Below are 27,326 nucleotides of genomic sequence, written 5' to 3' on the forward strand. Positions count from 1 at the left end.
CCCCCGGCGCTTACACACACATCCCCTACCTCGTCTCGGCGTCTTCGCGCTCCCTTGCCCTCGCTCCTCTGGTGCGCGCGCACCACTAGTTTTGATTCCCGCGTCGGCTCCTCTGTGGTGCGCGCGCACCACAGGTTTCTATTTAAACAACCAATCAGGAGGCAGAACTCCTTTCCGACATGCTCCCTCTCTGGTCCGCTATCATTTTTAACTGCACGGTGCGTCATGTTTACCTTTGTCTAGTTTACAGACTAAAAATTAAATTATTCTGACTAGGTCATGGAACAGCAGTTCGATCAAATTGCGTTTTCGTCACATGCTAGTTGCACGAAACGCTGTAGGGGTCAAAAGTTGTTTAGTCCTGCAGCATGGCGCCCCTGTGGGCACAGAAAGAAAATAAATGAGCAGTCTAGTTGTTTATCACCAATTTACTATCCATCTTTTTCTTTAACGGCTTTCCCGCACCTAAAGACCAAGTGGACGTTTTAAAAGTACGATTTTTTTTTTTAAAAGCATACGTGCCCAGTTATAAACTACCAGCGTATGTTCTGAAAGACTGGATCAAGCACCACAGAGAGATAGAGGAGAGAATGACTCATAAAAGTAGCTGTAAAAGTCAAGCATAATTTCGTTGATTCTGGTGTTGGAAAACAGTAACAACTTTGCCTGACTTTAACATGTCGTCCCTAGTGCCGAAACGTCACAATGCAGGAAGTGGCGTTGATGAGCGTGACTACTGAAACGCTTTCACTGGGTGGGGGGGTCATGAAAGAACGAAGTTGGGATTGGGCTCGCTTCTTCTGCAGTGCACTTGCGAGTCATGGACGGGTCCTGGGCTTTACGCGTAGGCTGTGACGTAGCGGTAGATGAAAGCGACAAGGAATTGGCTTCTCAGCAGGTACAGCCTCTTTTCACCCCGTATAATTACTAGGCTACACACAGAAATACCCATGTGCTGGGCTGTGTAGTAATCCCTCATTAATACACCTCCAGAGGTTTGCTGGTGTAATCTTCTTTATTGAACAAACAGTGTAAAGCCAAGTGATGAATACTTACCAAACCACATATATACTGCAGGTTGCTTGCAAAGAATATGTCACAGTGCGGGTAAAAAATTGCATGGATTGTTTTTAGGCCACAAACTTCCCGGCATGTCGCCGCTTTTAAAGTGTGTTAATGTAGCACATTAGACCAACCTTCTGACAAGCATAATAAGGGGCGGGCCCATCGTTATTATATGGAATTACCCATGCCTGTTTTTATTTTTTAAACACAAGAACACGCCGCTCTCTTGGATTTATAGTTTCGCTTTTAATATCACAAAACTGTCTAAAAATAATCACAAATTACCAATTATTAATAGTTGACTCTGAACTCTCTAAAATTGTCAAATGTGCGTCAAGATCAGTTTTGCATATGCTATGCTAAGGATGTTAGTGCACACATCCTCTACCCTACAACAATGCACTGTTACAAGAGTTTCCACCATTTTCAGAGAATAATAGTGACCCATTTATATTTTTTCAGATTTTAATAGGGCCAAGAGCTTGTACTCCAATGATTTTGTGTAAAATGTTATACATTCTTTTTGGATCTGGCTTGATGGTGCAGCTGTTTTCAGAAGTAATTTGATCAACATAAAACAAGCATTGGCAAAGCCAAATGGTTGCGGCAATGCCCAAGCTATTGGCTTTGTCAATGGGAATATCCTTTAGTCATGATGTCAACAGCACATGTGCTGTTCAGCATAGCGGAAAGTTACTGAAAGCCCAGAATCACAGTATGTTGAGCGGACTCTGAGTCACTTTGTGCAAAAAAAAAAAAAAAAAGCAGCGACGAAGGAGGTAGTGGAGGGTGGGTCAAGCAGAGAAGCAAGAGGTGCTGGGCGCAAGCAACAATCGGAAAAAAACTTTAATTGAAGCAGGATCAGTGCCAAAAATGAATGTGTCATTGTGTAATGTAACTGGTGAGCACTTAAAGTGCCTTGCGTTTACGCTATGGCAAGATGGATGACCGAGCGAGAGTTCCAATACCAACGGATCGTGTTTTAAGAAATGCATACGTTTTGTACACGTGCATGCATTTTTGTGATATGTGTGTAATTGTACAAGGGAGATGGCCTGAAAAGACAAGTACTCCTATAGAGTGATTGGAAACAAACAAAAGAAGCATTTACAATGATAGGTCTCGCATTTGCGAGAGTTTGAGCTATTCGCATTGTAACTGACAAACCTTTTATCCATGTGTTGGTTTTGAATACAGATAAATAAAAGGCATTGTCATTTACAGTGACAGTGGCTTAAACTCTCGCAAATTCGAGACCTATTGCATTGACAATGCTTTTTAGTAAAATGTGATCCGTTTTAGCTTTAACATATTTTTGCTAAATTCGGCAGATTATGTGCCTGATGATGGATTATGAGGCAACTGTGACATCCATAATTATTTAGAAAACGCTGTGGCTGCCAAATCGCATAATTTCTGTAACCCTGACCATAGCTCATACCGACCCACAGATCCCGGTAGGTTGTAGTGGTTCTAGCAGAAGACCCGAAATGTGGAAAACCACTCTCGTCAATCTTATCTAATAAACCATTTCTAAATGTTTGCCGCATGAATCGTGACATCACCAACCTAGTGACTGCCTTTCGAATCCCAAAATATGTCAGTATGTTGGTGCTTTGAAGTGGATCACACAGATCCTTTCTCCCTTTTCTTGCAGTGACTCATGTAAGCCACACTTTTGTGTGCACAATTCATTGCCGCATTTCTGTGCCTCGCACTTTATTTTATTGTCGCAGACGACGTGCTTTGGTGCCATCTCTACCCCCCACTTCCCGATGTCGTGGCTTTTTCACCCCTGCCCTTCCTCTCGTTGTCTGTGCCTTCTCCCTACCCCCACATCCCCCAGCTGTCCTTGCCTTCTTGCCCCCGGCCACACCCATTGCAATAGGTCTCGCATTTACGCAAGTTTAAGCTATTGGCATTGTAAATTACAATGCTTTTTATTTATGTTTTGATCTTTAAAACATATATAAAACACATCGTCATTTACAATGCCAATAGCTTAAACTTGCGTAAATGCGAGACCTATTGCATTGCAAATGCTTGTTTACAAAAGGACTCAGATAGGCCACTAAGGTGGGACCCTTGGGCCTGCTCTGTTTGGTCCTTCCTGCAAAAGGACGTGGATAGGTCACTAAGGTGAGATCCTTAGGCCTATTCTTTTCTATGTATGTCTATAGGACATTACTTTTTTATATACCGGAGGCTCCCGTCTCGACGACGGGGAATGATTCAGGCATGTGAATCTATGAAAGACACTAATACTGGATAACTGCAGTTACAGGTAAGTAACGCATTTCTTCTGCACCAATTGCTTCCAAATAAGTAACAAATTACTCTTTCCAGTCTTCCCATGTCATACAAAGGGCTCCTGGTTCTTGTAAGAATGTAAGAGGAGGACTGATGGTTTGATTAGACATACTTTATAAAGTGAAATACTTAAAATTAAAAAGATTGTAATGAGGGTTTGAGTTTGGGCTTTTAACCACTGTTACTATGTTTGAAGGACAACAAAGAAAATACTAACTTAATGTCTAATACAGAGTGGACTAAATCCTCGATATATATATTAATGTGATCTCCCATAAAAACGAACTATTATCTTGAGTATGTTCTAATAATTCAATTAGGTGGCAAAAAGCTCACCGTTGCATTTCCTTAGTGATGGATTGTCCGCTTAAATATGAGTGAAATAAAATGTTGTCTCCGAAATAAATGCTGTCTCCGAAAGCTTTATTAAATTTGATTTAAAGTTAAAAATGGAGGCGCGTACAACGTGACATCTGACGCGGGTCACGTAACGCCGCACTAGGGATTCTGCTAACGATGTTCAACAAGGTCAGGAATGCAGAACGAAGAATGCCGGCGTGCGCTCCTGTGATCATTTGAAAGAAGACACGCAGATGCACTGTATAACGTTAACGTAAGTGCTATTTTTGTTTAAATCCGCACAGTCAATTCACAAAAGCAAAGGTAATGTGAAAACTGCAAATTCAAGTATTCAAAGTGCAGTCAAACTTCCGAAACTGGATGAAAGACACAACAGTGAAATATACTCCATTAAAGTATGAAATTGAGATTTCTGCTCAGTGCGCTCCTTTTAAACTCCGAAACAACCTAATATGCACGTAGATCACTGGATAATCGGGTTTAAATGGTATGAGTACCTTTAGTTACGTCACTCACGTTAGTTTGGTAGCAGATTCCCTTGTCTTCGTCTATATTTTCATTTAAGAAATCCAGACATTCATCACATGGACACGCCAAACAGTATTGACGGACGATAACATTGAAGGTACTTCGTTGAGGGTCTTCGATGTTTTACTTGTCAAAACATTCAGCTGCACAAAAACTTCTATATATAAAAAAAATCAGAATTCCTTTCTTCTCTTAATAATTAGCATCCCATCCTTGTCGCCATTTTTGAGAAGAATAGGACTCATATAAAAAGTTTAAAAAGGATTTGATTAGCATACAATGCAGCAGCGCTCAACAGCTGCCATCCACAGCAAGCTCCTCCGTCTGTAACTGAATTCTACATTCTCAACAGTAGTTGCTAGGATACAGTAGCTAAGAGCAATACTTACATCACAAATAGGTTACATAGGTAAACATGTACTAAAATTGTCACAATATATATTGAAAGAGCAGCATTGTGAACTGCATCAACTCAAAATACCTGCTTACCAGAACACTTATTACAATTTCGATAAGTAACTTTGATCCAGAATAGTCGTGGACCTCTATTCTGACAGCAGCAGAAGCACACGTTTCTAGAAACATATTAAATCTAAATAGAAAGTGCAAATATATTGTAATGTGTTTTTTATGGTAACCATATTTTCTGCTTCAGGCTTTGCTTACCTCCTAGAATAGTTGATTGTGACAGAATATCCTTTGGTGATGCAGAGGTGAATGGTGAATGCATCTGTGTCAGTTATGTAATTCTTTTGTTTTCATTTTCAGAAAATCCATTGAAGAAACAGGCTTCAGAAGGAGACTGTCCAAGTGATGTAGGTGATTCTTTTTTGAGGGGCAAATTTAATTATAGCAATGCTACAACATTTGATTCTCATATTTTAGACTGATTAAAAAGGATCACAATAAGAAATAACAGTTATTTGTGATCCTTCCTGCGGACATTTGCAATGCTTAGAACATGTTATTGAATATTGCCATTAAAAGATATAACTAAAGGGTGCACTTTTACTATATAAGTTAGTTGCTTTATCTTTAGGTGGTGTTTTTTTTAACGTTAATGCAATTCTTCCTACATTTAAGAATTGGGGCATCCTCAAGTTGATAGATTTCTCCTGTAAATGATATTCGGAAGGCATTCACATTTATTATCTTCCATAATATGCATTTGAAATTGTCCGATTATACAGTGGTTCATTAATCTTCTCAAACTTTGAGTTCTTCATGCACCATATAACATTTTTTAGGTCGAGCAGACCTACTCTCAATGCGTGAGCATTGAGAGTGTCTGCTTCAGACCTTTTGTGGCCCGTATTTAGGAGAGTGGACAGCTACCAGACGCGCGCTTTGACGATGTCAGATTTCACCTCGGGAGCGAGCGTCTGGTAGCTGCGCATGCGCGAATCAAATCCCTTGCTCACACACACACACAGGCAGCCCCCACCCCTCTGCATGCACGCACACACACACACACAGGCGCGCGCATGCACACGCAGGCATACGACACGCATACAGGCACACATACAGGCACACTATCCCCTACCTCGCATTCTCTCTCAATCACACAGTCACGCATGCGCACACACATTCCCACACGCACACACACGCGCGCGCACACACTCCCCCTCCCCTCCCCCACCCCTCCCAGGCATACACACAGGCACGCACGCACTTCACTTCAGCCCTGGGCCCCACTCACCGACTGCGCTCTTCCGGCGGGCTCCTCTCGCGCTCCGCGCCTCACGGCGCGTCTCGTCTCCTCTTCACAATCGGGGCTCCCTCAGGTCCGAGGAGCCCCGCAACAGACGCCACACTCCTCCTTCTCCCCGGCCCCCTCCTGGGGACCCGGGCTGATTCGGACAGGCAGGGCGCTCCATGCGCCGGCAGCTCGCGGACCTCGGGAGGCGGGACTTCCGGTCAGCCGCGACCGGATTGGCCGGCCGGCCAAGAGCTTCCAGGTCGCCGCGGGACTTGTTAACACTACCGTCCCTGGTATGGCAAGGGTGGTAGTCCACATAAATGGCCACCGCAGACATAGTTCGTATGTGTGGTATTGTTCGGGTGCGATTACATGCAGCCCTCGCGTGTACCTCCGACATGCTAACATCGCGTGCGTCGACCAGGGGGTGGTGCTATGTGTGCTTGGAGTGTTTTTTCCTGTCAGGGGCATGGATGCGAATACAGAAAACGGCATTTTTCTTGTGACACCCCCGCCTGTTAACACCGTGAGAGCGCGAACGGTTGCCCACATAGTAAACCTATACCACCGTCTCCATTACGTGCGGCCTCCGGTCATACCTTGAGAGAGACGCCACGCGATCCTGTCTAACGACCCTGGCATTATGTGGGAGTATTTGGGGAACGGGACCCACGATTCTCGCACTCTGGACGTTCCCAACGATGTGCCAGCAGTGGCACGTGAAGCTGCAAAAAGCGCGTTCTAGTATCAAAGAACGGTTAGGTGGCGCGAGATGCCGACATTAAAAGACCGGTGGGCGGGGTCATAACGATTTCTGGTTTACCTGCTAATTAGAAGCCCTTGAGCAGGGTTTATACGTGTTGTGTATAGCCTAATGTGTCCTATTCTGGATACCGTAGTTTTCCATGTGTGTCCCTCATGAGCTCTTCACAGTACGGTAAATGTCAATGTTTTCAATTGGGCAACTGTCCGGTCTTCTCAACTTCTTTTTGAGGAACACTTTTCAAAGAAGGGCATGGCGCCCAGGTGCTCATGCAATCACGCGCTCTAAACTCACTCTTTAATTTGGGGGGCATTTTACCTGCAGGACGTGACAGGCTCACTGTAATAGGGAAATAAAAGTAAAACGATGCAAGTGAAGTTCGTATTATCAGTTTATTGCAGGAACATGCAAGGGATCAGTGCAGTTCTAAGATCAGCCTTATCGTATTTCATAATCGGTAAATATTTCATGAGCAGCTGGTATTACGACAATATTCGAGTACATTCTTGCTCTCCCAACAGTAATTTGAACCCAGGTTTCCTGAGTTGAGCTCCAAAGTTTCCAGCAATGTTGCATAAACCTTAAAGCAATTACCAGCACCGGTAACTAGAAGTGCTAAATGCCAAGATGCACCTCTGCTGACTGTAATGCAACAAACGACAGAAAGAAAACTATGGCCCGTTCACTGAAATGAAAGGAAACAAGCACTGGCAAAGCACATAGGACCGACTTTCCAAAGAAGCATGCGCAGACCGAAAACGCTGCAGCCAGAGATACACATGCTCCAAGCACATACACACAGGCAACATGTACAGGCACAAAGCCACCAACGTAGCAGAAGTGCCGCATGCATACAGGCACCCCACCTGTGCATTACAATGTGTTCAATGACACCAGTACGCGCTACCTGTGTTTCCATGTTGTATGTGTGCTTGTGTTGCATTGCGTGTATGTATATCTGACTGCATGTGTGTTACACAGATTAAAGACTATGTGGAGCCTTGAAATTTTTTTCCATATGGTGACTCCTGTTGTGCATACAGACTAGGGTCATGCGTCATATGACAGTAAACGTGCTGCTCCGAGTGCGGGCGCGAGCCTGTCCCGGCTCTGAGCAGCACACTGGTGAAAGACAGACCAGATCTTTGAAGACGCCAGTCAGCATCTTGCTGCATACAAGGGCACCGCCGGAGTTTAGAAGAAGGATCGCACCACAGGTGGGTGCCGTCACTCACTGAGCCCTGCTGTGAAGAATGCCTGGGGGCAGGGCTTTAAGTGGACTGAAAAAACTGGGGGGTCTCTCAAAGGGGCGTGGTCAGTGTAATTGGGGCGTGGCTTTAAAACACTTACCCTAAACATCTGTCTTTAGCATAGTGTGCCACCCAACTTGTATTTTGCTGTTTCTGTCATTGCATCCAGATATTTAATGCAACAAGTAACATCATACCTACAACAAGTAAGGACTATCGGCTTTGTCAACGGTTATTAGCTGCAAATGTGCAGCTCACAATGTAATGTCCCAGTCCTGCTATATGCACGTGCACTCCTTTCTCCCTCTCTCCCGCTGCCTAGTCCTCCCACCCCCTCCCTCTCCAGCGCGCGCTCCACTCGCATCTGCCTGCTGCTCCCCCGCCCACCCCCCCACTCCCCCAACCAGCAATTCACACACAGCAACGCCACTCACACACGCAACGCCACTCACACACGCAACGCCACTCACACACGCAACGCCACTCACACACGCAACGCCACTCACACACGCAACGCCACTCACACACGCAACGCCACTCACACACGCAACGCCACTCACACACGCAACGCCACTCACACACGCAACGCCACTCACACACGCAACGCCACTCACACACGCAACACCACTCACACACCCACACCACTCACACACCCCACTCATCCACGCAACCCCACTCACACACGCAACGCCACTCACACACGCAACGCCACTCACACACGCAACGCCACTCACACACGCAACACCACTCACACACGCAACGCCACTCACACACGCAACTTATCCACGCAACCCCACTCATCCACGCAACGCCACTCACACACGCAACGCCACTCACAAACCCAACGCCACTCACACACGCATCTCATCCACGCAACGCCACTCATCGACGCAACGCCACTCACACACGCAACACCACTCACACACACACAACGCCACTCACAAACCCAACGCCACTCACACACGCAACGCCACTCATCCACGCAACGCCACTCATCCACGCAACGCCACTCATCCACGCAACGCCACTCACACACGCAACGCCACTCACACACCCAACGCCACTCACACGTCCAACGCCACTCACACACGCAACGCCACTCACACACGCAACTCATCCACGCAACCCCACTCATCCACGCAACGCCACTCACCCACGCAACGCCACTCACCCACGCAACGCCACTCACCCACGCAACGCCACTCACACACGCAACGCCACTCACACACGCAACGCCACTCACACACGCAACGCCACTCACACACGCAACGCCACTCACACACGCAACGCCACTCACACACGCAACGCCACTCACACACGCAACGCCACTCACACACGCCACTCATCCACGCAACGCCACTCATCCACGCAACGCCACTCATCCACGCAACGCCACTCATCCACGCAACGCCACTCATCCACGCAACGCCACTCATCCACGCAACGCCACTCATCCATTTGCAAAACCAAAAGGTCAAACTCTTCTATTGCGAGACCTATTGCATTTTCAATGCTTGTTTATCAATATATTTGTCTAACATAGAAGTATGTGTCTTACTGTCTGTATTTAATAATGGTATTGTCTCAACGACCCTGCATTATTTGGCATGTCTTCCAGATTTTAGGAAGATATTTGTATTTGCTTGATTCCACGACCCCAGAACCTTAATTATTTGTAGTGCAGATAAAACACTTTACTTAACCTAGGTGTCACTTCTATGAATACCTGAGGAATAAATGTATTCTATTTGAATAATTAGTTTTGTTTGCTAATATTTTTGCTTTCTTGATAATTTTTTTAAGAGCCTTTTACTTGATTATTTCATTGCTATTTGTATTTTCTGTTTTATTTATATAGTTTTAAGTAGGTGAAATGTGCTTTTCCTTCCTTCTGCTGCTCTTTCTTCCTATTTGATAAGGCTGTGTCTTGAATTTTATTTTAATGTCTAGTGTTAGTCCCCATTGCCATCCATCATCAAATTTTAATTCCCCACTCCTATATTTGTTCCTTATATCTTTCTTCATTTTGTATTACTCCCTCGGATTATAAGGAACTTAACGCTGTCTGTTCCTTCATAATCACTTTCTGAACCTTCTCCTCATTAGATTGTAAAGCTGTATCTGGCATCCTTCTTGAAGTTTTCTATTTTTCTTTATTTTCCGACATTCAGCTTGTGTGTTACTGCCAGTCATGCCTCTAAAATATGCTAATAGCAAATCCCATACTGTATCCCGTCTGATTGTTTTTCTTTTTTATTGTCAGACATATACTTTTTAAGGTCTTAGTATCTTTCCTTAATTCTTTAATATTCAACAATTACTTTTTCATTGTTTTTCTAAGTATTCAAAATGTGGGTTTTGAGATGTTAATTTGTGGATTGATAGAAGGATCAGATACATTTTGGGTACGATTGATGTGACCATTTGTTTTCAGTTGTCCGCTAATAAAGAAGTAATATATGTAAGAGAAGACACTCTAGTGTTTTGCTAAAAGGAGGGTAAACTATTCCTTAGAGGATGCTGTTCTTGCCAGATGTCTAATAAATATTGTTGTCTTATTACATTTATTTTGTACCTTACTTTTGGTACATAATTCTTGTTTTCTTTGTTTGAGCTTTCACCTAGTGTGGTTGTTAGACTACATTAAAATTCCTATCTGTTATGTACCAGCAGCGAAACTCTGCTAATTTCTCTGTGAAGTCATTATACACCTGTTTGTTGGCTGTCAGGGGCATATAAACCAGCATTGTTTACTATATGTGCTCCTAGTACAGCGTCTTATATGATCCTGTTGTGTTGCTCTCAGTTTTTCAGCTTTTTATGTCAATATTTCGTCTTATACCCCCTTTAGTTTTATATCTTGATGTGTATAGTAAACTATTTTCAATCGACTGGTTCTTTATCAGATCAATTAACATTCTTCTGTGTAGAGAGATTTGGCTATTTTTGTGATATCCTCTTTGAGTGGCTGTAGTTCCCCAATGATTTTCTGCAGTTTAAATCTGATAGAGACTACTAGCCGCAGATTCCTTAATGTAGAATTATCCCCAGGCGTAAGACTGGATCCGGAAAATTTTCTTTGCCACAGCATCTCTGTGCGCCGGGGGGCAGTACAACATGACTCCGCCATGACGTCGTCCGCGGGCGTGACATCAGCAAGGTCACATAAGCCCCACCCGACGCACCGACGTCAGTTTTTTCTCTTTTCCCCGTGCAATGTGGATCGGGATTGTGTCCCTGTCCTGTTTTCATGCCTTTTTTTCACTCTTTGCGCAGAGGAACAGTGTGCGAATGCCTCCGGGCTTCAAGACGTGTACTTCTTGTGCACGTCAGATGTTGGCGACGGTCCCTCACCCGATCTGTATGTGGTGTTTGGGCGAGCACCATGACTCGGTGGACTGCGACGCTTGTCAGCACCTCAAACCGAAGTCCCGGCAGGAGCGCCGGATTAAATTGCTGTCGGCCCGCTTGTCCAGGTCGGTGTCGTCCCTGCGTCCGTCCCCTACATCAGAAGCCAGGAGCCGCTGTTTCCGACTGCGGCATCTCCCATCGCCACGGCCTTATGGGTGTCGCTCGCCAGCTGGTAGGTCCTGTAGCTTGTCTCCGAGGCCTTTTCCTCGTGCGGCAGAGGGCGCCGGTTCCCCTCGTGACATGCGCCCTCGCCTGTCACCACCCTACCTGCCGTTCCCTGGCATCTGGGCGACCAGGGCTCAAATGCAAGTCTATGCTGCAGCTCTGCAGTCTTCTGTGCCCCACTTCCTCCTCCTCGAGACGTCCGTGGATCCCCTGCCGCGCGCAGGGCCTTCCGCGGAGTCGCTGACGGCTTCGACCCCGACAGATTCGACCCCGGCGCCGACGGATTCGGCTTCAGATTGTAGGAGGATGGTGTCGTCGAGGTGCTCCCCTCTTAGACCCACTGCGTCCCTGTCTGGCCGCAAATCCCTACAGGGATCCCTGTGGCATCGCAGGAGATCGCAAGGACTTCGGGCTCGCCCCCAAGTTCCCATCGGTCCTCTGTGCAGGCGGCTGCCTTGCCAGAGTCTGAGACGGTGCCTTGTCGGCGCCGAAGGCTTTCCGCCCCGGTATTGGCAGTGCCGCGGGTGGAGGCCGGGGCCTGGGGTGCTTTCCCGAGTCCCTCTTGATCCTTATTGCAAGCGGCTGCCTCGTGTGAGGTCGAGCCGGCACCTTTTCGGCGCTGTTCCTCAGTCGACCCGGCTCCGACCGGCCCCATTTTCATAGGGAGCACGTGGTATTGGAGGTCGACTCTGCGCCGCCGATGCCCACTCCGGTGCCAATCGACGTCGAGCCGGTGCCTGTGGCGGACTCCACGGCGCCGTGCTGGCGTCGTGTTCTCGACTCGTCTCCAGAGGTTCCTTCCTCTCCGGAGTTTGGTCATCTCTTGGTCTCTATTTCTCCGAAGACGAGATGCTGCGTCGTTGCTTTTTCACCGGCGTCTTCTAGGCAGGGCTCCTCACTGTCCCCGTGGCCTCCTCCTTCGGACCCTCTCTTCCGCAGTTAGCGGTTGGCTGCTCCGCCGGCTTCTCCGCCTTCCCCAGGGGCCCCTCAGGTTCCCCGCTCATCCGTCACTATTCAGGGGCTGGCCGTTTATTCCTCCTGCTGGCCTTGGGGATGGACGGCTTAGTTTACAGCCGTCGCCCATGGAGTAACGGCTTTCTCCCCCGCGGTGCACTACGGAGTCCAGTGTTGCCTTTGTTCGGGCTATTTCCACGGCCGCTGGCATTCTGCGGATGGGTGACCCCGTCACCCCATTTCCTACGGATCACCTGCTGGAAGTTCTCCACCAGGGCTCTGGTGGACGGGAGCTGCTTCTTCCATTTCAAGCTTCGCTCCACAACTCTCTTCTGGGGGCGTCCTGCCACGGGTGATCCGGTACCTCAGCCGCTTCTCCACCTCCATTGTCCTCCTCCTCATGACACAGTCTGCCTTTCCTTCCATCCTACTACACAGGGCCCTCTTTTGCAGACTGCCTTTCCTTCCTTGCCCTTGGTGTTGTTTCCTCCGTCACGAGAGGCCCTGTGGTTGGATTCTTGGGGGCGAAACATCTTCGCTTCCTCTAGTGCTGCTTTGAGGACGCTCAACACCCTTTGTGTGTTGGCCAGGGCTACCGCCAGCCTGTGGGATTCGGTCTCGTGTCTCCCATGAGAGTGCTCGCGCTGATCTACGGCACCATATGTTGGATGGTCGGGAATTTGTCGCTTTTATTCTTCGTGCGGCTTTGGATGTTGCTGATGCTTTCGGCCGTGCTATGGCCTCTTCTGTGGCCCTCCGTCGTCATGCTTGGTTGTGGGATGGTGTTTTTCCAGAGAATATTAGGGAGCGTCTGGTTGACTTGCCCTTTGATGGGGTGCTTTTGTTTAACACCCACGCGGACTCTGCCATCAAACGTCTCCTTGGTGAGCTACGTCCTCCTCCCCCTCCGTAAGCTTGTCTTGTTGCTTCTCCGGGGATTGATGGGAGGCATTATCCCATCTTTTTCCTGGAATTTGGTGCTTTGATTAGCCTGTTTTATTAATTGTGGGTTTCTAAAGCGCTAGAATCGACTCCCGAAGGAGTATCTCTGCGCTGTGGACCGCTGTGGAACCCGTCCTGGCTTTCCCTGTGAGATGGTCCCTACTGGGTATCTCCAAGGTGAAACCAGGCATCCCCGGCGTATGTGGGGGGCCGTTGTGGAGATGAGGCAAGCTAATGCCCAGAGTTGCCGAGTGTGATCCCTGGTTAGAGTAGGCACCGAGGCGAGAATTATCAAGTCCGCTGACCCTGGTCCTCGACCCTGCCGCGTCGGGAATAGAACCCTGGTCCCGGGCAGTCCTCTGCTTCCGGGTCTGCCGCCTTTAACCAGTGAGCCACACCACTCCACTATGTGTTTATGTGTTCTGTGTGGTTTGGCTTGCCTTCGGGGTCCCTATGTTGGCCCCCTCTCTCCTGTTGGCTGCTGGTACAGCCCTTCTGGCAATTGTGTATTTTTTTTGGGCTGATTGCTAAGCCATCTGCGGTTCTAACCGCAGGTCCTTATGATCTGGTCTCTGATGCAGGATTTTTCCCCTTAGAGTGGTTCCCATGTTTTCTCTGGAACGTGTCGTACCCTAAGTGGGGTACTTGTAGCTATTGTATAGCACTGTCCTATGCTGGGAGGGTGTGGACTCCCTTTCGGGTTCCTCGCCTTACTGGCACCGCTGTATACCGCTGGTGCAGTCTCTTTGATCTTTGTCTGGGCGCAGCTTGCGCTGCTCCTAGTCCTGTCATCTTCAGTATCCACTGCATCACTAGACCAGCTTTGGCATGCCGTCGGCGGCGTTGTGCTGTGGTGTTTCCGCCATTTTTGTCTGGCGTTTCGGCCTGGTCCTCTGTCTGATGATCCAGGGGGGATAGGATTCCTAGTATTTTCCTGTATTCTGGTTGACGGCTTAGTCCGTCCTACGTATTTCTCCTGTTCTGGCTGGTCCCACTTTTCGTGGGTCGCTTTATGTCTGGAACGGTCTTCCTTTACGGGTTGTTCTGGATGCGCACGCCTGCCCTTTCTGGTACGCAGCCGGGGGTTTTGGTGTGTGCCCTTGAGCTCCTGCCTCTTGTTCTGCTGGAGCCTTACGAGTCCGCGTCTTTTATCTCACGCCTGCCTTTCTTGACTGTGGAGCTGCCCCTGCCTTGTCCGCTGGCTCGAGGCAGAGGCTGGTTCAGCTGTCCCCTTCACTGTGTGTTCTCCTGTGGAGGGTTCCGCCTCAATTTGTTATCTCTTCTCCTTGGAGTTTGGGGGTTGACTCTTTCTCCCCCGGGACTCCTCTGGCGTTGTCTGTCCCTCTGGGGCTTTCTGGCGGATGTCCCTTGTTACTTGGATGGGCTTGGGGGTTCTCATGTCTTCCCTTTCCTCGTTCTTGCTTCCTTCTGCTTGGTGGGGGATGGACCGTCCTTCCGGTCCCAATGACACATGCCCTGTTGGGGCCCGGTGTTGTCCCACGCTGGTAGGGCCCGCTCGCAGACCCTCCTCCCCTCTGGGCATGGCTAGGGTATCTATTCTACGTTAAGCAATCTGCGGCTAGTAGTCTCTATCAGATGTACAAGTTACTTAACTTCGGTAACGATGTATCTGGTAGAGAAGATTCTAGCCGCCGATTCCTTCACAACCCGCCCTTCATCCCTGTTCTGCGAGGACCTTCAGCTTGGTCTTCTGCACTCGCCTGTCTCTGCATGGTTTTGCCCTCTGCGAGTACCTTCCTTCACTTCCGCTCTAGTGGGATGCTCATTCTTTTTGTTTGATACACTCCTTCCTTTCTGGTGATCGGTTGGTGGGTTCATGGGTGCATCTGCGTCCCTGCACCTGGTCTTCCAGTGTGGGGCTTCCTCATCCTCTTCTCCCCTTTTTCATTGCTTGAAATCTTTGACTCCTCTGCAGTCTTCTGATTAGGGGACTCTTGGCTGTGCCTCCACCCTTAGTTCCTTACAGAGAATGTGCCTCTCCTTGCTGGTGTTGCTTTGTGGTTAGATTGTAATTGCTTTATGTTCTGGCCTTGTTGTCCCTCACTGTTAATGGGTTGCAGGCCTCTTCCATCAGTTGTGACATTTTTTCACATGCTTTTCTGTCCAGGGAGGCTGTCGTATTTACTTGCAGGGTTGCTTAGCAGTAGCTGTGCTTTGCTCTTCCCTTCTATGACTTTCGGTGCCACAGTGCCTGGCACTTTCCTGAATGGTGCTGTTCCTCGCCATTCGTTTCTTCCCTTTCTGTTTATCTGATTTTTTCGCACACTGTTTCCATACTCTCACAGTGATTTGTTCGTGATGGCTCCGCGTTGTGGCGCGGAAATGTACTCCAAAGAAAACTGACGTTGGCACACCAGGGTGGGGCTTATGTGACCTTGCTGACGTCACGCCCGCGGACAACGTCGGGGCGGAGTCACGTGGTAACACCCCCCAGCGCACAGAGATGCTGTGGCAAAGAACATTCCAGATCCAATCTTATGCCTGGGGATAATTCTATGTTAAGGAATCTGCGGCTAGAATCGTCTCTACCAGATCCATCGTTACCGAAGGTAAGTAACTTGTACTTCAGGCATTAAGACTATTGTTTTTACATCTTTTTTGTTTTTTATTTTTACTTTCATATTCCTGGTTGCTTCTTAAGCTCTGTTTCTTAATTGGTCTCAGTTTGTAAATCATGCTTTTTTTGTTGGGTTTTCTTTGTTAGCCTAGATTTCCCTCTTTGTTGAGATTGGTAATTGCCTTACCTTACCTTGCCAATTTTCGACACTGTCGGTTCCTCCCTGATAATCTTAAACATAGAATATTCCCGCCTATGCACAGAAACCAGAGTATATTTTATTAATATATTAGAGTCATTCTGTGGTTGGAGAGACCGGCGCCAACGGATTATTCCTCCTGCTGGCCAAAGGCCAATAGGAATGAATGGGGAGTCATTCCTTATTTGCGATTAGCAATTAGCGAATCGCAAATAAGGAAGCGATTTCAAGGGTGCCAGGGTGTCCAAAGGACACCCTGTAGCACCCCTGAAATGGTGATTTACACTGGTGTTGCGCACACACATGTCCAAAAGACATGTGTGTGTGTAACATACAACTTAGAAAAATGCACTGAAGTGCATTTTTCTAAGTTTTCTCTATTTACCACGAAGTCAGACTTCGCGGTAAATAGCGGCCCAATATTGTGAATTCGCAATTCTAAAATGGTTCATGAATTGCATTTAAGGAATCTCAAATAGAGATTCCTTAAATGCAATTCCTCGCAATTTAGCGATTTCAAAATGTGCGATTTTTGCATTTGGGATGATGAATCCCAAATGCAAAAAAAGCGCTCGCAAAGGGCCAGATTCGCAGAATCTGGCCCTTTGCGAGCTGATTTTTGCTTCATGAATCTGGCTGCTGGTTTTGTAAAAAAATAGACAATAAGAGCTCTCCAATCTATAGAAGGGATCTGCCTCAGTGTGAAACTAGAAGATGTCAGATCACGGGAAGAGAGGAAGAAGCAGAGAGGACCAACAGAAATGGGCCACCCTCTACAGATCTCATGAGAAAGAATCCCACAGAGGGAGATCTAAAGAGAGGAAACAAAGACAACATTGTCACCATCTCTCAAGTCACTTCCGCTACACCTGAGAGCACCGGTTGATGTTGAGACCATTTGCACCAACAAGCTTGCCATCGAGGAGTTTGACTGTACCACTGATTTTGACTCTTGAGGTACAGTCTCCCATAGGTCCATCACCACCACTGACATCTACTCCTGCACCTACATTTCGACCTTCAATATGGATTCACTCAACGTCCAGACAATTGACATTGAGGCATCATCGCTCAGCGTGGAGGAAAAAATGGTGCTTGTGATAATGATGTCAAGATAGGTATCAAGAAGATAGACATCGAGAATTTCTTCAGAGTCAGTTTTATCTATTTCATTACATGATGTAATTCATTCTAAACGTTCTGACCCTGAAGTGGTTCCAAGAATGATTATTTCAGCGTAAGACCTGGTTGAAGAGCAACTTGAAGTTCTGCAACAACCTCCGAAGTCTCCTATGTCTCCAGTTCCAATAGTACCTTCACGCTCTGTACCACCATAAGGTCCTTTGACAGTCCCTAGCAGCACATCTGTGTCAATTTGCCCGTTCAGACCGTGAGTAACATTGCCAGTTCCTCAAGAGTTGTCACGGGAAAGTGGCAAAAAGAAGATAACCATTTTTTTCCCATACAACATCTAGGTGTCATTCCTCTGACTCCTTATTCCAACATCTCCTGCAGCATCACCCGTAAGGATGTCCCTGCTATTGATGTTCCGACATTTCAAGACATACAAATAAGAGGAGCCACAAAGCTTAATATACAATGGGAAGCAACCACAAACAGCAGTTTTCATTATCATGCCGATATTGCAACCCAGAGCCTCTCGGGTTGAGGCCAGAAATATTCTTAATGCCAGTGATGGTAAAGTCAACAGCACGTAGACATTTGAAAAAATGCAGACTTACGGAACAACACCCAGTCTACGTTAGACAAGAACCCAAACTGGTCTCCGTCATAGTGTCTGCAGTAAGGAAAAGACATGCTTCTTCACCGGAGACATCAGTTCCACCATAGAGAAGGGCAACAGAGGTTAGATGAGGTGGATAGAAAAGTTTGTGACTTGCAATTTTTAAATGCAGCCGTTTTCCTTAAAAGAAAACATGGGGCATTTAAAAATAATGAAACTTTTAAGTTTCATTTTTTCATGGCAGGCAGTGGTCCGTGGGACCACTGCCTGCCCTTAAAAAGTAGGTTTCGACCCATTCACAAAGAGGAAGGGGTCCCCTGGGGAACCCATCCCGTTTGTGAATGGTTTACCACGTACTTGAAGTAGGTGGTAAATTGCCAGTGTTTGCAGTCGCAAAACATTCATAGATACAAATGCGAGTCGCTATTAGAAAGGGACGCCCTTGGCAATCCCCTTCCTAATAGCGGTCGCAAACAGGCTGATTGCCTGTTTGCGACCGCAATTTAGGGTCGTTCATCTGGGTCTTGATTACTTAGTAGCAGCTCAAATGGCAGAACTGTTTCCTTAGGAGGCAAGAGTGCCTACCATTTTGTAGAAATGTCACCCATTGGAATAACACACTGGAGGACTTTATGAAGTCCATCTGAGTGAAAGGGCAGTCAAACCGACCAGGCAACCAGCAGAGAAGACTCTTCAATAAACACATTGAAACTAAGAGTAGTCTTTCCTGCTCAGCAAGTCTGTTTACAGGCGAAAGAAGCAAATTAATTTAATTCACACTAACAATAGAAATGCAGTGTACTTGTTGGTTGCTTTTAAAAACGATATATATACATATATTGGATGTTTTATTTGGTTTATGATTTGTATTTGAATTTTATTTTTCCAACAGGCTTCAAGCTGCCATTGCAGCAATAACTTGTTGTTAATTATTAAGATACTGAAACATGCAGATCTACAATCCAAGATACAGCACTACCAAATGGGGTTAATCAAACTGGTGCTGAATGTAACTTTGCTTGTCTGATATATATACTCTCTAATTTAGGTAAGGTCACCCTGACATAGAGCTTAAAATGTGGATGCTGTTTGGCCATGCAGTACTTGTTAAACCTTATGTTCGAGGCATATGAGCTGCAGATTGTACACTATGCATAGATCGCCACCAAGTGTTGGGCCCGGATGTTTGCAGTTTGTTGTTGTCCTGAAAAGTTCTTTGGAAGTCACAAGATAGGTGACTCCTCCTTAGGACCACATTGCGCATGGGCATCGGCTCCATCCCCAGATAGTTTTTTTCCGCCATCGGGCTCGGATGTATCTCCTGCGCTCCGGTTTGGAACCAAGTTTCCTTCGGTGCGCAATCCTCACTCAGTTCGACGGTATTGTCTCGATCACGATCTACCACGTGATTCTCAACTAACTTTGAAGTCTTCGATTCCGGTCGTCGACGAAGGCCTTCGGGCCTACCTAGGCCGCACTTTCTGGCTCATGGAAAGGACGCTATTCAAGAAGTGTCCTCAATGTGGGTCAACGTTTCCCCACACCGACGTACATGAGGTGTGCAACCTGTGCCTTTCATCGGAGCACGAGGCCAAAGACTGTTCGGTGGGTGCCTTATTCCGCTCCAAGAAGATGATCCGGGACTGACGAGCTCGAAGAACTGTGGCTCGCTAGTCAGCTCTGATTCCTGACGACCTCTTCGAGGACGGCGTCAGCGTGCCAGAACACCAGCACGCCGAAGAGAGTATTGCATCATCAGATGCCGAAGACTCCGACGTCGAGGAGGTCACGCCAGCTCAACGGGTCGTAAGTAAGACCGTCGACCCCACCCCTTCCTCGACACCATCTAAAAAGACTTCGGTCACACCCTCGCCTTCGGCCTCGGGTGCACACTCGGTGTGCACCCGAGGCCGAAGGCGAGGGTGTGACCGAAGTCTTTTTGACCTTCACTGAATATTCACCAGTGACAGGCTATTTTTTCAAAAATCTGAAAACAAGGTAGTAACCTGAAATAATAATTTTCTAAGATTTAGGATTAAAATTATGTCCATTAAAAGTGGAAAAAATCCCACAAGCCTGCTTTTTCTACCGGATCCTCAGTGTGTTAGTGTTCAGGAGACAGACGTGCGTTTCGCTTTTTCAAACATGATCTCCCACATCCTCGTTCTTCCTGCTAAAGCTCAACAGAGGTCCCATTAATACGTCTGACGAACACGGCTGCGTATAAATTAGCAGGTCCGCACCAACCTCTGCTTCTGCAGATCTCACCCTGTGACTTTTTGCCGAATGAGCAGCTCGCCTAGGAAACTAATGCTGCTGGGCACGCATTGAATGCTGCCTCTGTCTGTTTATTAGAGGCATCAGAGATTAACATCGACATTCACTTTCACAGCCTCGAAGCACTCAGGCACCTTGAGCAGTTCGCGCTATGTTGTGGGTGTATTTGCATGTGCTAGAAATTTAAAAATTGGGAGAACTGTAAGTTAATAAGGCCACAGAACCGGACTAAGGAAACGCTTTGTGTTTTTTAAAATCATATGGATGCCCGGGAGATTTCCGTCTTTGTTTGTTTGACTCTGTCTTGTAGCATGGACGCATTACTTGTGTCCTTCAACTGCATTTTGTGTGCTTTTAAAAAAAATCTTTGACTTAAAGCACTCCAACAGAGTGCATCTGTTTCAACTAGGTCCTTTGTGTACTTCTCCTCATTTGTGTAGCTCCCCAGTTTATCTGCCTGCCCCCACTCGTGGTCCCACTTCTGTTACCCCCACTCCACGCATCCTTTCTTTCGCTGTTGTTCGTGAACTCACCCTCCCTCAGTTGTTCATGTTGGCCCCTCACAATCCATAACAAGTAAAGCGCTTTTCCCCTCTGCATCCTCCATTTTTAGTCTTGCTCTCCTCCCCCTCTGACTTCCCTCTCCTCCTCTCTATCATTGCAATAAAAAACAAGCATTAAAAATGCAATAGGTCTCTCCTTTCATTAAAATAAAAACATGTGCTTTGTTATACAATACCATTAGCAAAGCAAATTGCTTTAACTTCATCAAAGGCGAGACCTTTTGCATTTCAATGCTTGTTGTAAGTTTGCAACACAGGCTTCTCCCCTTCTCCATGGATGGCAATGAGTTGTGATTCTAATGAACGAGTGCCTCATGGTCCCTGGCTGCCATAATTCTTTAGGCTTCCACAATACCACCTCTCTCTCTCGCTTCAGCCAAACTTGTCAGTGCTGTTAAATGTTGCCTTCCAAATCAGCTAGTATTTTGCCTCTTGTTAAAGATCTCTGGGGCCTAGGGAAAAGGTGACAAAGTAATCCGAGCTGTCGCCATTTTTATTTGCAGCTAGGAACTGACATGGATATCTAAATAAGAGTTAAAAGTGATACATGAGATGACTCATCCGATACATTCTGTGTCTTTACACTCAGGGTTTCTAATTGATGGAAGTAGATTGCTGAAAAAATGCCTTTATTATAACATTCAATAGACTACAATCTGTTATTAGATCTGGTGGATTTTGTATGTTAATATTGTTTTATGTCTGGTCAATACCTAATTTGGTTAATTTCATTTCAGGTTAAACTACACTCCTGTGCATCCCCTATTGGTAAGAACAGTTTATATCAAGTGCAATTTATAGGAATTGAAACTTTTGTGTACATCACTGTTAAATTAGGCTGGACTAAAAAAGTTAGTTTTTAGCTCTGTCTGTTTTTTAAATTGAATTTACTAAAGTTGTGGCTGAAAAAGTACTAGAGTTACTTCACTTTTTTCATATAAAATGGAATTCACTGTTGGAAATGGCTCTTCTTGCAGGGTTATCCCCAAACTTTTTGCTTCTTCCTCCTATTTTTCCCGACCTACTTTTCTTGGCTTTAGGACTCTGCTAATCAGTGCTAAAGTGCATATGCTCTCTGTGTAAAATGTCATTTTAATGGTTATCCATGATTGGCATATTTGATTTACGGGTAAGTCCCTAGTGCAGTGCACTGTGTGTGCCCAGGGCCTGTAAATCAAATGCTACTAGTGGGCCTGCAGCACTGGTTGTGCCACCCACATAAGTAGCCCTGTAAATATATCTCAGACCTGCCACTTTAGTGTCTGCACGCAGTTTTTAAACTGCCATGTCGACCTGGAAAGTGCACCCACTTGCCAGGCCCTAACCTTCCCTTTTCTTACATGAGGCACCCCTCAGGTAGGCCTAAGTATCCCCATGGGCAGGGTGAAGTGTATGTGATACGTAGGACATGTACTTGTGTGTGTGACATGTCCTGATAGTGAAATACTGCCAGTTTCGTTTTTAGGTCTCGCCTAGCGTTGCAGCGCATGCGCTGTTTGCCCTGTGAGACATACAGTGAGAGGAGATTTCAGGAGATGTCTTGAAGCCCCGCCCATCATTTTCATTGGGTCACGTCAGAGTTTATGATAAACGCTGGCTTCCCATTGAAAGTGATGCTTTTTGACCAATGTCCTTTCTCCATTTCGTCCGGCCAATCCGAACTGGGTAGTCTGCTTCACAGCTGTCGTGAAGCACTTTCTTATCTTTAGGGGGGGCATCTGTTTCTAATTAGCATGGCCTTAGCATGGCCATGCTAATTAGAAACAGATGTGCCGCCCCGGCCCAAAGACAAGAAAGTCTGCAGGCACTACCCTGCACACTGAGGTCTCCTAGCTTCAGCTTTACCCATCCCCCCCTCCACCCACTCGGAGCACACGTCCGCTCAGGGAGCCTCTCCTCCCTTTAGCCCCCACCCCTCGCCTCGGAGCACATGTAACTTGTTCTTAGAAGCCTCCGTTGATTTGCACTGCCCCTTCAGCCATCTGAGATCAAGAGACACCGCTTCACGCAGATTCTACCTTGGGAAACAGTGCCCGCTGCACTTTGTGTTGGGGGATATTGCGCACGCTCCCCCACCCCACACACACACTACCCTGCTGAGAGTACCCTTCCCCACACTCCTGGGAAAACATTGTCCCCTTCACACACAAATCTGCTGTCTGTCTTGCTCTGTCTCCACACGCACCGCTGCTTGAAGAACACTCAGCACACACTGCTGGTGAGATGCGTGCCCAAGCTCTCTCTCTACACGATTCTCGCAAAGCACACTGTCCTATTTGTGAGAATCCTGGTGCACAAATAATGTCATTTTTGCTCGACATTAGCTGTGTCTGGTGGAATGCTGCCCGTCGCTTTGAGATAGAGAGCTAGATGTTGGGTGAACACCACTCCCCCTGCCCATAAACACATTGTAGAAGGACATTACCACCCCCTGCGCCCCACACCTCCGGGTACAAACTTTTTTTTTATCTTAGTTTTCTGTGTTGTATTGATTTCAGATACATTGCCCAAGGTAGTATGCGACCCTCAATTTTCCAATAAGATGAATTACCTCAAAACGGGGTTATTGTAATGAATCCAAGCACATGGTAAGTAAACACTGTATATCCAATGAGGCACGAGGAATGAGTTAACTTGGGTTTATGATCTTCTTTGCTACGGGAAAGAGCCCCCCCCTTATGTAGTTATGGTATGCACCTCTAGAATGTTTTGCGAGTTATTTGTGCTAGCCGTTTCAGAATTCTCTCCAACAGGGCCCGGGGAGCTCCGGTGTTAATTGGGCAGAAGCTGCAGTTCTCCAGTATTAGGGTTGTCTTTCATAGATTCACATGCTTGAATATTCCCCGTCGTCGAAGTGGGAGTCCCACGGTACGTAATATATATATATATATATATATATATATATATATATATATATATATATATATATATATACACACATATAGAAAATATCATAATTATACATATACATAAAAATTTAATACATATAAAATATAGAAATAAAGTTAAAAGTACCATAGAACTAAAAAGGCCCATAGAAGCCTTAAAGGGAGAATTCACTTTAGTAACATATCAGAGTCATTATAATAGTCCACATTCCAGCCAATCAGGCAGCAGCACCATCTAGAACCTTCTCCTCAGAAGCTCAAGCCCTCAGATTTTCTACCGCACGTCGTGTGAAGGGGGTCTGTCTGAGCTCTGCTCAGTTTTCTTCAAACTTTTGTGCTTATTTCAACTCTAAGATGTCTACACCTAAAAAATCTTTATTTCGACCTTGTTCCTCCTGTGGGAAGCTTTGCCTCTTTCATGAAGATCCTCACAGTAAGTGTATTTACTGTCTTTATCCGGACCATGAAGTTAAAAACTACAAGTTTTGTAGGACCTTCTCCTCAAAGACACTGAAGGATAGAGAGGCCCGTCTCCTTCTGTGGCTACAGAAGTTGAAGACTTCCGAAGGTGCAGTTTCTGACATGGAAAGCATGTCTTCTTTCCCTTCCAAAGCCTCTCTCAAGCGTGGGTCAGAGACTGAGATGCCATCTCCTTTTCTGAAGAAAAAGAAGCTCGTTGATGCTTCTAGAACTGTCTCCCCACGGGATTTTCAAGCTTCCACGCCTACGGGACCTGGTTCTCTGGCGTCGAATCCCAAGCTGTGCCCTCGTCATCTAAAACGGGCGCCAGCTCGTCGACAGGACTACGAGATCTGTCGACGCTGTGCCTACGTTGACGACGACATGTTCAATGTCTACGAAGACTACGAGAACGACGTCCACCCCGTCGTCGACGCTTCCAGAGGTGAGGCCTATTTCCTCTATTCTTAAGATATCGTCGACGGCCAGTAAACCTGCCTCGTCGACGCTTGTGGTTACGAAGCATTCATCGTCGAAGACCCCGTCGACAGCCTCCTCTTCGTCGACGGCCTCCTCTTCGTCGACGACACCTCTACGTCGACGATCAAGACCTCGTCGACGACCAAGAGCTCGTCGACGACAAAGACCTCGTCGACGGCCAAGACATCGTCGACGGCCAAGACCTCGTCGATGGGTCCATTGACGGCAAAGTCCTCGTTGACGGTACCGCCTACGCCGACGATTCTTCCTGTGTCGACGGTTTCATCTTCGTCGACGACTCCGTCGACGAATCGCAAAACTACGTCAACGACGACTAAGGAGAAAGGGTTATCTCCGTCGACTGCTCCATTGCCATCTACATTGGTTTCCACTGTCACCGCGTCGACGGGACCATCGACGACACAACATTCTCTCGCTACAGCAACTACTTTCACGGTAGTCACAGCTTCAGTGGTTAAACGTCCAGTTCCTTTGAGTCCTATAACTGAAAATCTGCCAACGCAATTATTTGAGTCTGCTGAGGACGAATCTGATGACGGTTCCTATCTGAATGACGTTTTTCGTCCTGCATCCAGTCCATCCGAACTCAATATCGAATGCCAAGAAGATGATGAGGAGTATGAGGAGGAGGGATGTGCTCTCTTTCCTGTCCAAGATGCTTGCTTTGAGACACCACATCAAGAACGGATGACTCAAATACAGTCTTCTTTGGTGACCAACCTACAGAATATGTTGGACGATTACAATCGCAGGTTCCCTCCATCTACGCCTACTTCACCAACTCCTCAACCAGCGGCGCCAACACCCATGCATGCGGAGACGCCGCAGTCGCCGGTCCATCCGCAGCAAGATACTGATGATGATGCGGATGTCAATCAAGACACTGATCAAGATGCAGATGTCCTCGCAGATGGGGATGATTATAGAGCCCAAACACCATCTACGCCACCGACATCGCCTTTGCCTTCTGCGCCGGTGGACATTGGAAGCTTTCACAACTTAATGGTGCGTGCTGCCAAACGCTTCCATTTAACTTTAGAGATGCAACAAACTGATTGCTTCCTCTATGACTTCAAAGATCAGCCTCTTAAACAAACCCATACCATCCCAATTATTGATTTTATTTGGCAAGAAGGCCTTAAACTTATGGCACGTCCAAACTCAATCCAAGCTGTGTTACCACGTCTGGACAAAAAGTACAAGGCGCCTGCAGACTCTCCAGTATGTCTTGTTCCCATCCTAAGGCGGACTCTGTCGTAACGCAGGCTGCCCAAAAGCGTTCAAGGAACCCGGCCACTCCGCTTACCTCCCCTCCAGACCAAGAGGGACGCCGGTTGGACTCTATCGGTAAGAAGTTTACCACCATGGCTGCCACAACGGTCAGAGCGGCGAACTCCCTGGCCATCCTTGGGAGATATGACCGCCAAATGTGGTCAGAGATCGCAGCCCTGATTAACCAGCTCCCAGATTCCACACGAGCTGAGATTATAGATTGCGCTGTTGATATCTCTTCAACAGGGTTCAGACAACTTGCTGGAGCCGCTGTTTTATGACGCCAGGGCTGGCTCAAATCTACAGCTTTTCGGCCCAAGATGCAGGTGAGGAATCTTGACTTGCCATATGATGGTGATTCACTTTTTGGCAAGCATGTTGACGATGCTCTTGGATCCATTAAAAAGGACACAGATACTGCTCGTTCCTTAGGAAGCCTCCAGTACAGGAAACGGCCTTTTCGAGGAGCACGTGGCAGAGGTGGCTCTTCCAATTTTCGTGGCTCCTCCCAGTATCGCCCCTATAGTGACAACAAGCAAAGATACAGCTGGGGGCGTGGCCTGACTGCCGAGCGGAATGGCTGCTTAACTCGGCGGCTCCGCAGACCAAGCTATAAATCCGACATATATCCTGCCAACTGACGCTGCATCTCGGACCCCCAAAGAGTCTGCCTACCTATACGATCCTCCAGTCGATACTCCAGCGGATCCAGTGCCACGGAACGTGAGAAAACAGCCACGCTGCCCGATGCCTGGCTGAGGAGGTGCGGCCTGTGTAAGGTGCCGAGCCGGGGCCTGGATTTTCGCCCAGCCTAAGGGAGAGGAGAGCGGAGCCGCAGCTGCGATAGAAACGGGAGCGGAGCATCTCTGGCGCCTGAGGCGCTGACATAGCTACCGGCCGGAGCGCGGCCCCCCCACAGCTGCCACAAGACGGGGTGAGTGCTGCCGCTGACGCCTTAGAGACCGGGGCATCGGAGGGGGCCGGGGCGGAGCGGCCGCAGCGCGGAGAGACAGAGGGACGCGCGGCGCCCCAGCCGGGCTCAACCGCATGGGACTGGGGCTGAGTGCGAGCCTGTGCGAGCGGGGTGAAGACAATCCAGGCTCGCGTTGATCTGCCGCGACGCCCAGTAACTGCACCATTGCAGTGCAGGATCGCGAGGCAGGAATCACCGGGGCTATCTCTCCTGCGAGAAGCGCAGCACTTGGGCCGCCATTTTGGAACGGATCGGCCCGCTCTGCCAGGCTGAAACATACTTGCTAGTGGCGGGAGCGAGCATATCCCCGAGCCCGGCCAGGGAAACCCGGTAACTGCTAGCTGGACAAATTGGAACGGTGGCATAACGACTCGAGACAAGCCGCGCCTTGAGGGAGAGCGAGATTGAGCAGGCCAGGACTTGGA

At 47.5% G+C, this 27,326-nt stretch overlaps 1 protein-coding gene across 2 annotated transcripts in view; it reads left to right on the plus strand.

Annotated features, from left to right (window-relative positions):
* Positions 1–27,326, plus strand: part of BOD1L1 (biorientation of chromosomes in cell division 1 like 1) — a 500,752-nt gene that overhangs the window by 315,192 nt on the left and 158,234 nt on the right. For both annotated transcript variants that reach the window (XM_078678462.1, XM_078678463.1), the window contains exons 13-14: positions 5,032–5,078; positions 21,546–21,576. In XM_078678462.1, the coding sequence (XP_078534588.1) occupies positions 5,032–5,078; positions 21,546–21,576 (78 nt within the window). The remainder of the gene's footprint in view (positions 1–5,031; positions 5,079–21,545; positions 21,577–27,326) is intronic.

The sequence above is a fragment of the Lissotriton helveticus genome, chromosome 2_2 (genome assembly GCF_964261635.1).
Source record: "Lissotriton helveticus chromosome 2_2, aLisHel1.1, whole genome shotgun sequence".
NCBI classification, from domain to species: domain Eukaryota; kingdom Metazoa; phylum Chordata; class Amphibia; order Caudata; family Salamandridae; genus Lissotriton; species Lissotriton helveticus.